General features: G+C 34.1%; 1 protein-coding gene across 2 annotated transcripts in view; it reads left to right on the plus strand.

Moving 5' to 3' along the window:
- Ccser1 (coiled-coil serine rich protein 1) overlaps positions 1-12,449 on the plus strand; it is a 1,226,082-nt gene that overhangs the window by 827,541 nt on the left and 386,092 nt on the right. For both annotated transcript variants that reach the window (XM_063247277.1, XM_063247276.1), the window contains exon 10: positions 10,257-10,301. In XM_063247277.1, coding sequence (XP_063103347.1) covers positions 10,257-10,301 — 45 coding nt within the window. The remainder of the gene's footprint in view (positions 1-10,256; positions 10,302-12,449) is intronic.

Below are 12,449 nucleotides of genomic sequence, written 5' to 3' on the forward strand. Positions count from 1 at the left end.
GATAGTTTATCTATATAAAAAATGCATTAGCGGGGCTGGGGATTTAGCTCAACAGCATAAGTGCCTGCCTTGCAAGAGCGTGGTCGAGAGTTCGATCCCTGGTATCTGTTAAAAAAAAAAAGTGTATAAAAATTTAAAAAAAATCATTAGCATAAAAGAATTCTGAAAACAGTTAAAATTGTCCCTCATTGTTCTGTAGCTATTCATGGTAGAAGTCAGTAGAGTCCTGTGACTATACTCTACTCTAATTCAGGAAAAAAAAATGCTTAATGTGTTAGCTTGTCATGTAAATGAAAGCAAGAATCCAGTGCACTACTCCTCAGTGAAATGATACAAAATGATATTTGTGTGTATACACAATCACCTATAAATATAAAACTACCCAATAATACAATGATCAGATTATAAATGTGTAAGTAGGTCGCATGCTTAAGCCACAGCCATGAAGTTTAACAGTGTCCATGAAGTTTAACACTAGCCAGGTTGTGGTGTGGTGTGGTATCACTATCGTCCCAGCACTCTGGGAGGCTGAGGCAAAAGAGGGCATGTTCAAGCCCAGCCTGGCTATTTAACAAGACTCTTTCAAAATCTAAATGTATATATTTAAATATATTAATATTTTAATGTATTTAAATAAATATCAATAGATTAATATTTATACGGATACATAAATACATGTTTTATGAATATATAAATGTATAATATATATTTTAAATTCAAATTTTAAATTCAAAAATTTTAAATTGAATTTCAAATTTAAATGTATATCTGAATGTATATATTAGTAATATAATGTCAGTGCAAGGGCTAAGTCCCATTCCCAATATTGGGAAATTGTAAACATGGGGTAAAATATGATCTGTGTTTTGGTATGGTATGATCTCTTTTGATTAATTTTCAAAGAGTTAGCTTTCTATTTTTCAATGCAGGAGGCATGTACATTTTCCCCTTTTCTTCAGTGAGGAAGGCGACAAGGTGGATGGAATATAGGAGCTGTTTTGTCACAGAACCTGCAGGCTCAGTAGGAAGAGTGTCCTAAGAAGTCCCAGGAGGCATGCATTCTGGGTAGGAGCACGTAGCCGTAGGAGTCCCTACCAGGGCAGTTGATATGGACCTGTACTTAACGAGGAGTTTGTGGAAATGCAGATGAATAGACGTACACAAATCGGAGTGACTCTTGGTAAAGAAAGTACATTTATATTAGAGACTACCAGATGGGAAAAAGTGTTTGGGAAATGGATAAACACAGGCTCAGACCAGTCCATCAAGGAGATAAAAGAAAAGTAAATAGCAGCATATTTTAGTCTTTCCTAAACTTTTACCAAGAAAACCTATTTAGCAAAAAGCATTTCACAGTGTCATTATCAGAAACCTATTGAATGTCATTTAGAATTTATTGTATAAATTATCTGTATAAAATCATCTGTATAAAATCATATAAAATCATCTGTAAATTTTGTTTTACAAACTCTCAATTTATAATATAGACTCCATTTTCTGAACTGAATTGTTTGACTTACTTAAATCATGATTTAAAATTAAATAAGGGCTGTACTGTGATATAGTCCTATAGTCCATGCTGTTTATTTTAGTAGAATTAGCTTATATTTCTAATTTTTTCATATTTTATTTGGCTTCAATTCTGAAACAATCTTGACATCTTGATAGGAAAGAATACTGTCCAATCAAGGATTATACTCTAAGGGGTAATCTGAAATCAACAATTTTTTAAGGTTTTTGTTATTTATTGTTTATAGGCATAATGACACACTTTCTACATAGATATAGTGTGATGAAAATTAGTCCCTTAAAAACATAAATGAAAATTTAGATTATTATTGATTTAATTTTAATTAGATTAAATTAGTTTATTTAATCTGATAAAGTCAATACCATTTTATTACAGATATAAAATGGTTCAAATTTGACAGATGCCTTTAGATACACATATGATGTTAAAAGTATTTCATTCCTTCAACAAAAACTGAATGACCTATTTAGCACCTATCATGCATGAAGCACTGTTTGAGAAATTGGAATAATTTCAAAATGACAAAGATTCCCATCTTTGTGCACTTCTATTATAATGTGCAGACAGATAATATACAGTAGTAATTTATACAGTATGTGAGAAGATGTTTGAAACAGCAGGCAGTAGAGCATAATATTAAATAGAGTGATCAAAGTAGGTTTCACCGAGAATGTGTGGTGTAAGGAAAAAATTCGGAAACGGTGGTATTGGCGATTCAGATGTCTAAATGCAGAGAGTTCCAGACAGGAAGAGCATGTGGTCCAAGCACTGTGCTGGGAAAATGCCTGGCAGGCTAAGTACTATCCAGAGAGACTTGCAGGGTGACGGCCATGGGGTGCAGAAAACTATGGGGTCAAAGTTTACAGAAAGATGATAGATAGATAGATGGAATTAGTCACCCCTTCTCTTCTCATATACGTTCCATAGAAAAGATATGAGACAGTTTACAAGATAATATAGTTCAACATGTTCAGTATTACACAGGAAATGTTTTAGAAATAGTACAATAATAACCTTTCATGTTGTCATATGTCACACATTAAGTGTTAATCTCATCTTTAGACTTGTATACCAACCTATGACTGAACATTAAAGCAATACACCTTTCAATAATGTTCCAGGTTACTTGCTTTCTGAAACTGTTTTTAGCTTATGGTTTAAGAATTAGGTTATCAGTTAAAAGTTGGTAAAATAATAACCCCTAACATATCAGTAGAAATTCTGTGTTTTTGATTCATTACGTATGTGAAACACAAAGCCACTTCCACCATAAAGGACTATCCAGCTGTGAATATCAGAAACACTGGAAATAATCCATCTTCAGGACAAACTTCTCTGTACTGAACATCATAAAATATGAGGACCAGGGCTGGGATGTCACTCAGTGGCACAGCATCTGCCCTGCAAGTGTGAGGTCCCGAGTTCAATTCTCAGTCTCCCCAACCCCACAAGAAAAAAAAAAAAAAGACCAAAATTTCTAGAGCAGAAGAATTTTAATGTAGACACCTTACCAAAATGAGAACTGCTAGAATTCTGGGGGCACAGAAGGGCTATCCTAGTCTAATATTTTATTTAGCCCATGGCATAATAATCAAAAACTAAGAAATATTATTTGTGGGCATACAATAATATTAATTTTCTTTGAGTCTTTGTCTGGCCCAGGAAATATTTCAGTTGAATTTCACATTTCTTTTCCAAGAAACCGAGGACCTTGGAATCCATGTCATTTGCCTTAGTTTTTTCACAGTTACCTCAATATTTTAAATGAATTCCAAGTCAGTAATTAATGAACTTGCACTTGCTTCTTTGATAGGCAAAAATGATACATTTTCAGTAGATTCTTTGAACTTATTAATATGTTTAGAATTATAGTGAGTAGTGTAATGAGTTACTTATTCATTTTTGAAACATATTTATCTCTGTTTTGTATTAGATATCCATCTCAATACATATGGAAAAGTAATAATTGGTTTTGGAGGTAGCATGTGATAGTACAAGAAAGGTTTGGAAAAGAGCTCTGCATAAGATTCTCTGGGTTTAATATACATATTTACTTCCTTTGAGCTGTGCAATTAACTGACCTCTTTCTATCTCAATTTTCCCATCACCAGTAGGGACTGAGAATGTTACCTATAGCCTGGTGTAACTTTAAGGGAAAAAAAGAATCAGTTATGTAAAGTGCTTCATGTAAAACCTGTTAGCACTCAATATAAACATTTTTGTTATACACATATATGTACCTTTAAAATTTTGCTATACTTGGGACAATAAATAAGGATTTCTAATTTTAAAAAGACCCAAGTAGAGCTGTGAAGGATAATAAAGTGTTTCAAAATAATGATTTATCTTCAATTTTGAAAGACCAAGGTAAATAAAATGTAAAGCTTGCAGAGAATGGGTTACAGACACTATAGTACTAGTGTCTGTTTTAAAAGTGACTAGAATGATCAACTTAGAAAAAGGTAAGAAAAACAAGTTTGATAATTTTGACATTGGGTACTTGTCTTCAGATAAATTTGAACCTAAATCCTGATGAACTCCATGAAATTTTCAAACGTGTGTTTTTAAAATCTCCCAGTAATGTACAATTTCTACATTGTACAAGACAAATAAATCCACTTTAATGGCTAAAAGAGAAACAGAGAATCACAAAGAAATATGCATAAGAGTGAACTCTTGTAATTTTTTATTAGGTTAAGCAGCCTTGAGAAACTTTCTGAATATCTAATTCACTTCAGTAAGCCTATGATGATGAGTCACACTCTTCAATATCAGCACTTACAGAATAAATCTTAAGTAAGGCTAAGTCTAAAAATCTATATAGATATGTAAAATTTCCATAAAAATGCAAATTAAAATCAACACTAGCTATAAAAACTGCCCAGCAACCAGACAGGAAAATGTAAGTGTCCACATTTTAAAAACTTGAGTTTAGAGATCAGATATGATCAACAGCAGGGAGTTGTGTTCAACTTGGTTGCACTTTCTCACCTTCTTGAGTATTTCATGGAGATGCCATGATATATAGAAAGATGCATATCAAGAACTGGCTAGGGAAGCAGTTTTCTTAATGTGTAAACACAGCACACATATTTTAAAGCTCTGCAGAGCTCTACTTTTACAACTCTTTACATTCTCTCCTCTCCCCACCATCATTTCCATGAGTATCAAACCAAGTCCGTGGAAGCTGAGCCTTACCTTCATCCTTTAGAGGTGTATTTTCTCCTCCACATAAAGTTCTTATTTAAGAATAAATGCAACTGTAAATAACAATGTTGTATGCACACTCAGATCTTCCTGTTTCTAGGTGTGCCCTGAATGCAGTGTGGAACTGATACTTTGGTGTGTCCTTTTTTGTTAAAAGAAATTAGTTCAAAAACAAAGACCAGAGTAGAAGAAAGTTCATTTCTTGTTTCAGCCCAATCAGTAGAAGAACTACTTTGTTAAAACTCACAATAAGGTTATTGTAAGACAGGTAAAATGCTGAGAAGAGTGTTTGGTTCACAGACAATGTCTCAAAATATAGTCATTTTGAAACCGTTGCAGTAACCAGTCTTTCATCTTCATAGTGTCAACCACAATAACATATGGAACTACTTATAACTGCTTGTAACTGTGAAATGGACACTGCAGTGTCCTTTCAAAAGACTCTCTCATTTATGTCTAAAATGTTTCAATTTTGCAACAGTGGAATGTGGTGCATGAAGTGGTAAAAGAATGCTCCAAATGTTACATACCTTTTAAAACAATGATAGAACTATCAGAAGAATTTGATTAAACAAAAATAGTTCTAGATTTATGACTAATGGCCAGAATATGAATTCTGAATTTGTCAACAAACCATTAATATATATGAATATGTTATATATATACATATATATATATATATATATATATATGAACTTAATATGAATCAAGTTCCCATGATATATACCACCCTTTCTATCAAATGCATATATTGAACTAAAAGTTATTTAAAGTAGCTTCTCTTCTTTCTTAGGCCTCCGCAGCTAAGGCAAAATGTTCAAAAGTTACAACATTATTTGAATTATCTTAATAATAATTATGATTTTATAAAGTTGCATTTCTATATTTTAAGAAAAATTAACTCAAATCTGTAGCAGTAGAAATAAAATGCCTATTCCATATCTTTGTATTTTTTTACATTAGAAAATAAATCGTCTAATGTAAAGATACTGTATAATGTATCTCTGTTTTTTTTAAACAGGGAAACGGGAATTTTTCACAAGATAATTTTGGAAGAGATTGTAATCATTAGGAAGGGGAAGATCTTTCCCTTCATGCATAGTTTTGGACAGAATTGACCTCTTAGTCCAACAGTTACTGTGGCTATTCATGCAGAAGGCTGAATATAGGAGAGATTTTGGTAGGAAATCCTATTTTTCAGCTAATAGCTGTTGCCTCTTAATGCCTACTAAGCCATCTTAATTTAGCACACTGCAGAACATTTTGCTTCAGGGTAATTTTTTCTCTACCTACAATGTATAACATTTTGGTTTGGTCTCAGGTAATTAATTTTGATCAATGCAGAGTTTATAATCTCTCATGAGAAAGTATGTATAGTGAGGGAAATACCTGCTCTCCAAACACAGCCCCCAGATTATTTATAATTTATAATTATGATTTACCCCAAACCTGCTGGGCACATAATACATCTACACTGTTAAAGAATAAAGAAGTTGGTTTCAAATCAATTAGAATTTAGAAAATATTTGTTTTTCTTATTTATATTAGTATTCTGGCAGTACATAATGATTACTTTGATGCATGAACGTAATAACACATTTTGATCCTTTTTATATACCCTTTACCCTTCCCCTGCCTGCACTCTTCATCCCTTCCCAATTTTACAAGTTCTTTATCCTTGTCACCTATATTATCTTTAAGTATAGATTGATTTGGTTAAATATATACATATATGTGTGAATAATTTTACTGCTCATGTTTTTAAGTTTTTCTGAGAGCTAGAACCAGACAATCTCTCTCTCTCTCTCTCTCTCTCTCTATATATATATATATATATATATATATATGATACTGATATATATGGTACTGAGAGGTACTGATAGAGATAGGTACTGATACTGATAGGTAAAAGGAGGGAGAAGTTCAAATAATTCCCCAAATTGCCTATTTCATCATTTCAAAAAATATCTATTCATTAAACATTTTGACTGGTATGAATGGGAAGAAATTCTACTGAAGATAAACTCCCAATTTAGCCTCTGAAATCATAATTTTAAATTTTACATTTTTATTACTACTAAACATACCACATTTCATAATTCAAATTTTGAAAGGGCCAGTTTCCTCCCTTGGGAAAAAAAAATACTTTCCTTGACATCTGTTTCCATTCACAAAGGGACAATGTCTATAAGACTTCCCCCTTGGCCATGCTGCTTAGAAAACAGGATAGATGTGTGGCACAATGTCCAGATGCAGAAAGCTGGTGTGGGAGCATTGATAGTCTCTGAAAGAAGGGAGATAAATAAGGAGAACCTTGCAACACCTCAATGTCTGCCTGGTAGTGGTTTTGAGAACATTCTGTTTAGAGAGAACCAAAGAGAGTTTCACCGACCTTCAGACTTGTACTTTAGAAAACAGGCTTCAAAGCTGGACTAGAGCAATAACACTAGAATTTGAGGGCAGTTTACCAGACAAGAAAAAATTGCACAGAGAAATGCTCTGGAAGTGAGAGCAGGGGTTCCTTTGGGTCTTCTTTGGCCCTGGAGTCTTCATTTACATAGAGAACTCCACATAGTAAGTAGCATGAAATTTCACATGGCCAGGAAAAGAATAATTGCTAGAAAACAGTAATTACCGAAGAACTGAAGACCTCATAGACCTCTGTCAGCCTGGGAATCTTGTGGCTTCGTATCAGCCAGTGGAGTGGATTTTGAGTATATGGGGTACTCAGGAAAGAATGCAGAAGGGTCAAGCTTAGTAATGGGGATAAATTAATTATGGAACTATTTCAGCTTTATGTCCTTCAAAATCCTTAAACCAAACCTTTTGTAAAACAGAAGGAGACCAAAAAATGGAGAGAGTGGGAGCAAAGGGGAGAGCAAGAAGATGAAAAAAGAATTAACATGGGCTGAGCATAGTGGCACAAGCCTGTAATCCCAGCACTAAGGATGCTGAGGCAGGAGGATTGCTGAAAGTTTGAGGCCAGCCTCGTCTACAAAACAAGTCCAAGTCCAGCCTGAACTGCATAGTGAAACCATGTCTTACAAGAACAAAAGACAATAAATTAGTCACACACACACACATACACACACACACACACACACACACACACACATTAACGTCATGTTCATGAACCTACCTCCCACAGTGAATTCAATAGTTTTGCATTGCAACATGTACAAAAAAATTTAAAGAAAGAAAAATAAAAATAAATAAAACCAAGTTTCAGACAAATCAGTTCTAGTAAAAAAGTGTCCTTGGAAGCCAATTATAATTTTCTCTAAGGGAATTCAAAATAATGTAGCACTAAACTAAATATAGTTCACTATATTTGTAAACAAAAATTACTGGACACCAAGAAAAAATGTGATTTATCACTAGGAGAAAATCAGTAAATAGGAACAGAAATAGAAAGAATAGAAGATATAATTAATATACAAGATATTCAAAATATTGTCATAAATATTTCAAGAATGTATAGGAAAATAATAAAACAAGAAATAAAATGTAACACTAAGAAATAAAAGTTTTAAGGAATAAGATTAATGGCAGATTAGACAATATTGAAGAAAAGATCAATTAATTTGAAGATGTAAGCATAGAAAATATGGAAAATGAAGAACATAGAAAAGAATACTTTACAAAATTAAATGGACAGAAAGACCATTTGAAGAAATGTCAGCTATTTTCTCCAAAAAAATGTTATGAAAATAATGCTTGGAATGGTTGTCACAAAAGTATCAAAGAAATGTGCATGAATAATATTTTAAATTTATCTGATCAATACAAATAGTATTTCTTCTATTGTCTACATTATTTGCATTCTTCAAATAAAAGACAAAACCCACAGATATTTTTCTCAAATTGATCTTATGCATAGACATGTCATCTGTGTGCAATAGTGATGATACAATTAAAGAAATGAGAGGCAAAGGAAGGTAATAATTGCCATTTAAATATGAATTAATGCCTGAATCTTTGCTGAGTGCTATACACACATTATCTCATTAATCTTCATGGAAAACGCATGGGAGCTACCACACTGTTATTATCTCTGAAGAATAAATTGTGTTGATGCTATGGTAGTAATGTAGGCACTGGGCTGTGACTAACTGTTCACGGTACTTAGTGCCTCCTCTCTCTCCTCTCCCTCCTCAGCCCCTGTGGCCGTTCACAGAGGTCGTCTCTGAGCTCCTCTGTGGAATCTTCACTCCCAGACAATCTGGCCCCTGTGTTCTTGTGATCAGACAAAATTGTACAGACCCTACCTCATTTTCCTCAAGCTTTGTCTTCACATTTGTTTGTAATAAGGACCTTCTAAATTTTACAGACTATTAATTTATTTAAAATTTTTATTAGTACCTGTTTAGAGTATACAGTATCCACATTCTTTACAGAGAATAGGTACAAGTACTTAATCTATTGCAATTCTTTGAATTCTCCCCCACAAGCTAATTTCATGTTGCCCACTGTCTATCTTTTGTAATGTTATTTTTATACTCCCAATGTCTCCATGATAACTGGCTCATTTCAAACATGTACAAAGTATGCACTATAACATGGCAAAAGGGTGAAAAGTAGAAGCAGGGGAAGAAGTGGGAAAAAAGAGGAATATAGAATAAAATAAAGTATTGTAAGGTAACTATTTGTAACTAAGATCCAACACTACTACATGGGAAATGACTGAAGTTTCTGTTGAGTTTAGAGAAATACATTACTCTCTATAATTTTAATTCAGTGATGATAGATAAAGATGCTAGATGGCTGGATACATGAGTATTAGTAGATCTCTGTAGTCCACCACCCTGGGTCACAGCCCATTTAGCAATTACCTTAAAAAGAACAAGAGTAACTGTTCTCCTTTTTAATTAAGTGCAGTGTATATTATGGAGTTCAATAGATTCTCTCTCTTTTTTTTTTTTTTACTGTGAAAAGTTTTAATTTAGGGGAGTGGAAAACTCCCCTAAACTAAGTCCTGAATATTTGAATCATTTATTTTAGAACTAAAGTCCTGTGTATTTTCTAGACAATCACAGTACTATCACGGCTGCTGTTTTTCTCTACCTCACTCCATCTTGGGGCCTCAAATGTGGCAGAGGAGAGAGGAAGGGAGCAGTTTGCTGACCTAGCACGGAGTTTGTGCACTACCCCCTGTGCAAATGGCATCTCTAGGTCTGGGTCTCACAAGTAGTAGGAAAGCTTGGCCAAAACAGGTGCATTCTGTTTCTTTTCATGTGTGTTCTTTAGACTTATCAAGAAATGCATTGCCTCTTTTGAAGACCTACTTTATATACTACACACACACACACATACACACACACACACACACACACACACACACACACACACACACACACACACACATCCCGAATGTGTATGAGATATATATCTATATGCAGAAGGGTTTTTATGTGCAGTATTGTTTGCAGTAGCATTAATTATAAGTGACTTCTTTGTCAACACCGATATACGTGTGTTCTTCTTCATCAAAAACGATATATTTGTGTTTTTCTTTTAGGGTTTAAGCTTGAAAAGACTGGAGTCAGCACAAGGAGGAAGAGAGGTAAGAAGGTTTAAACAGAGAGGGCTGGGGGAGAAGAGGGGGTGTGCTCACAGTGCCCTGCTGACGGCAGCAAATACTGCTGAGAATGGTGACTGGAGGCGTGCACAGAGGCGTGTACAGAGGAATCCCATGCACACATATTCGCTCTGGCTGATGTGTGTTTGTATGAATGTATTACTGTGCTTCTCCTTGGAAGCTGAAGGTATTATTATTTCCATGGCTTGGGAAGTGTTGTTTCTGATAAAATAGACTCCTAGAGTAGCAGGGCCCTCCAAATGGATGTATAGGCCTTTCTACGCAAACTTAACACACGATGGTTAAAAATGGTTTGTTGAGAAATTAGAAAAATTCCAATAATGCAGGTATTTTATGATATGTGGGATTTTTCATTCACCTGCTGAAGGCCTGGAATACACTGCATGGCTGAGATGCATTGGTGGTGTACAGTTGCTCTGTCAATGTTGGAATCTTGAAAGCATCCTTAATTATTACTGATTATCTCAGCTTTATAAAGACAGGAAATTGTCTTTGTATGTAAATACACACACACACACACACACACACACACACACACACACACACACATGAAACTGAACCCAGGGCCTTTACATGCAGCTACATCTTCACATTATCAGCCCTTTTAGTTTAATTTGAAACCAATTCTCATGAAAGTACTAAATTGCCCAGGCCTGGGTCCTTACTTATGATCCTCATGCCGCAGCCTCCTATCTACTTGGTGAGGAATCTCTTAGTAGTGCCAAATATGATACCTTATCCTGTGCCTTATTTCCTAATTCTAACAAAGTGAAAATGTAATTTCAATTAAAATTGTTTCTATGCTAAACATGTAAATGCTGTAGTTTTTTTTTCTATAATTCAAGTGGATAGGGATGTGTAAAGGGCAGAATACTTCAATACAGCAAAATATTCTTTGTCTAAAGAGAATTTACTTTGGGTGATATTTTAGTCAAAATTGAGAGCCTTTTATCTCACAAGGTGAGAAAACATATCTTACTCTTGCCCTGATCTATCATTTCTATTCTTGTTCAAATGGATTCATCATGTATAAATTGAGTGGGATTTTTGGCCTCTCTCCTTGATGGTAAATTTCCCTTTGAATTTTTTTCAATATTTGATGTTTTTTTTTTCTACTCATCTTGTCATTCATAGCCTCTTTCCCGTTTCCCTACTAATATTTTCCATTCAGAAGAGTCCATTTCTATTGAGAGATGCATAATAATTAGTTCACGTCTGCAGAAGATTTGGACAAGGTAAAATATGGATAAATCTTTAGGTATTTTTAATATTGTCACAGAGCAAGATAATAAGGATGTGATTTTCAGTTTCAATGATAGGAAAATATGAAGCCCTCAAAGTCTTTTAGTTTTGTGAAGGCAACTGCTTTCCCTCAGACAGGACAGAAATGGGTGTATTTAGAGAAAGAACAAAACCCTTACCTCCAAAGTGAAAGCTCACATCAAGCAATCCTGCCATACTTTATCAGGGCTGCTTCAGAGCCTTGGGGGACATGCGATGAGAGCATTCTCTGCTTCTGACAGTGCTTCCTAGCCACATAGTGACTGGGTGTCAAAAGAAGGAAAATGTAAATCTATATACCCACAATTGGGAATTGCTAAACCTTGGCAAAATTCACTTTATTAAGATACTTTTAGTTTTTCATGTTATGTTTTAAAAGCATAATCACTGATTTTTATTCAAAATCCTGTTGTATTTTTACCATTTATTTTATCAGGTCCTTGATTTATTTTAATTATAAATGTGATTATGGGAAAAACATATCAATTGTGTGCTTTAAATTAATTTTTTCTCAAAATCATGTACTAGTTTATGTAAAAGTCAAATTTTTAATAACTTATAACACACTATATACATTTTCTTAGAGAAGATCATGTTGATTTGTGCTTTTTCTCTGAGGTTTGTGCAAATGGTGTAGGTGATAAGGTCATCAGATCAGTGATAATCTAGATGTCTTCTCTACTTGATGTCTTCAATCTAGGGATAGAGGCATGTGGACTATGAAAATTTAAAACAGATACTTTCCTTCTCCTTGAGGTAGTGCAGGGCCGTTTGGGTGCGCTTCACTCAATTTAACCATTCTAGCTTTCTGCAAGATGGTAAAACCTCATA

This window comes from Cavia porcellus, unplaced genomic scaffold (genome assembly GCF_034190915.1).
Source record: "Cavia porcellus strain 051 isolate PalLab524CR breed Dunkin Hartley unplaced genomic scaffold, mCavPor4.1 scaffold_4, whole genome shotgun sequence".
NCBI classification, from domain to species: Eukaryota; Metazoa; Chordata; class Mammalia; order Rodentia; family Caviidae; genus Cavia; species Cavia porcellus.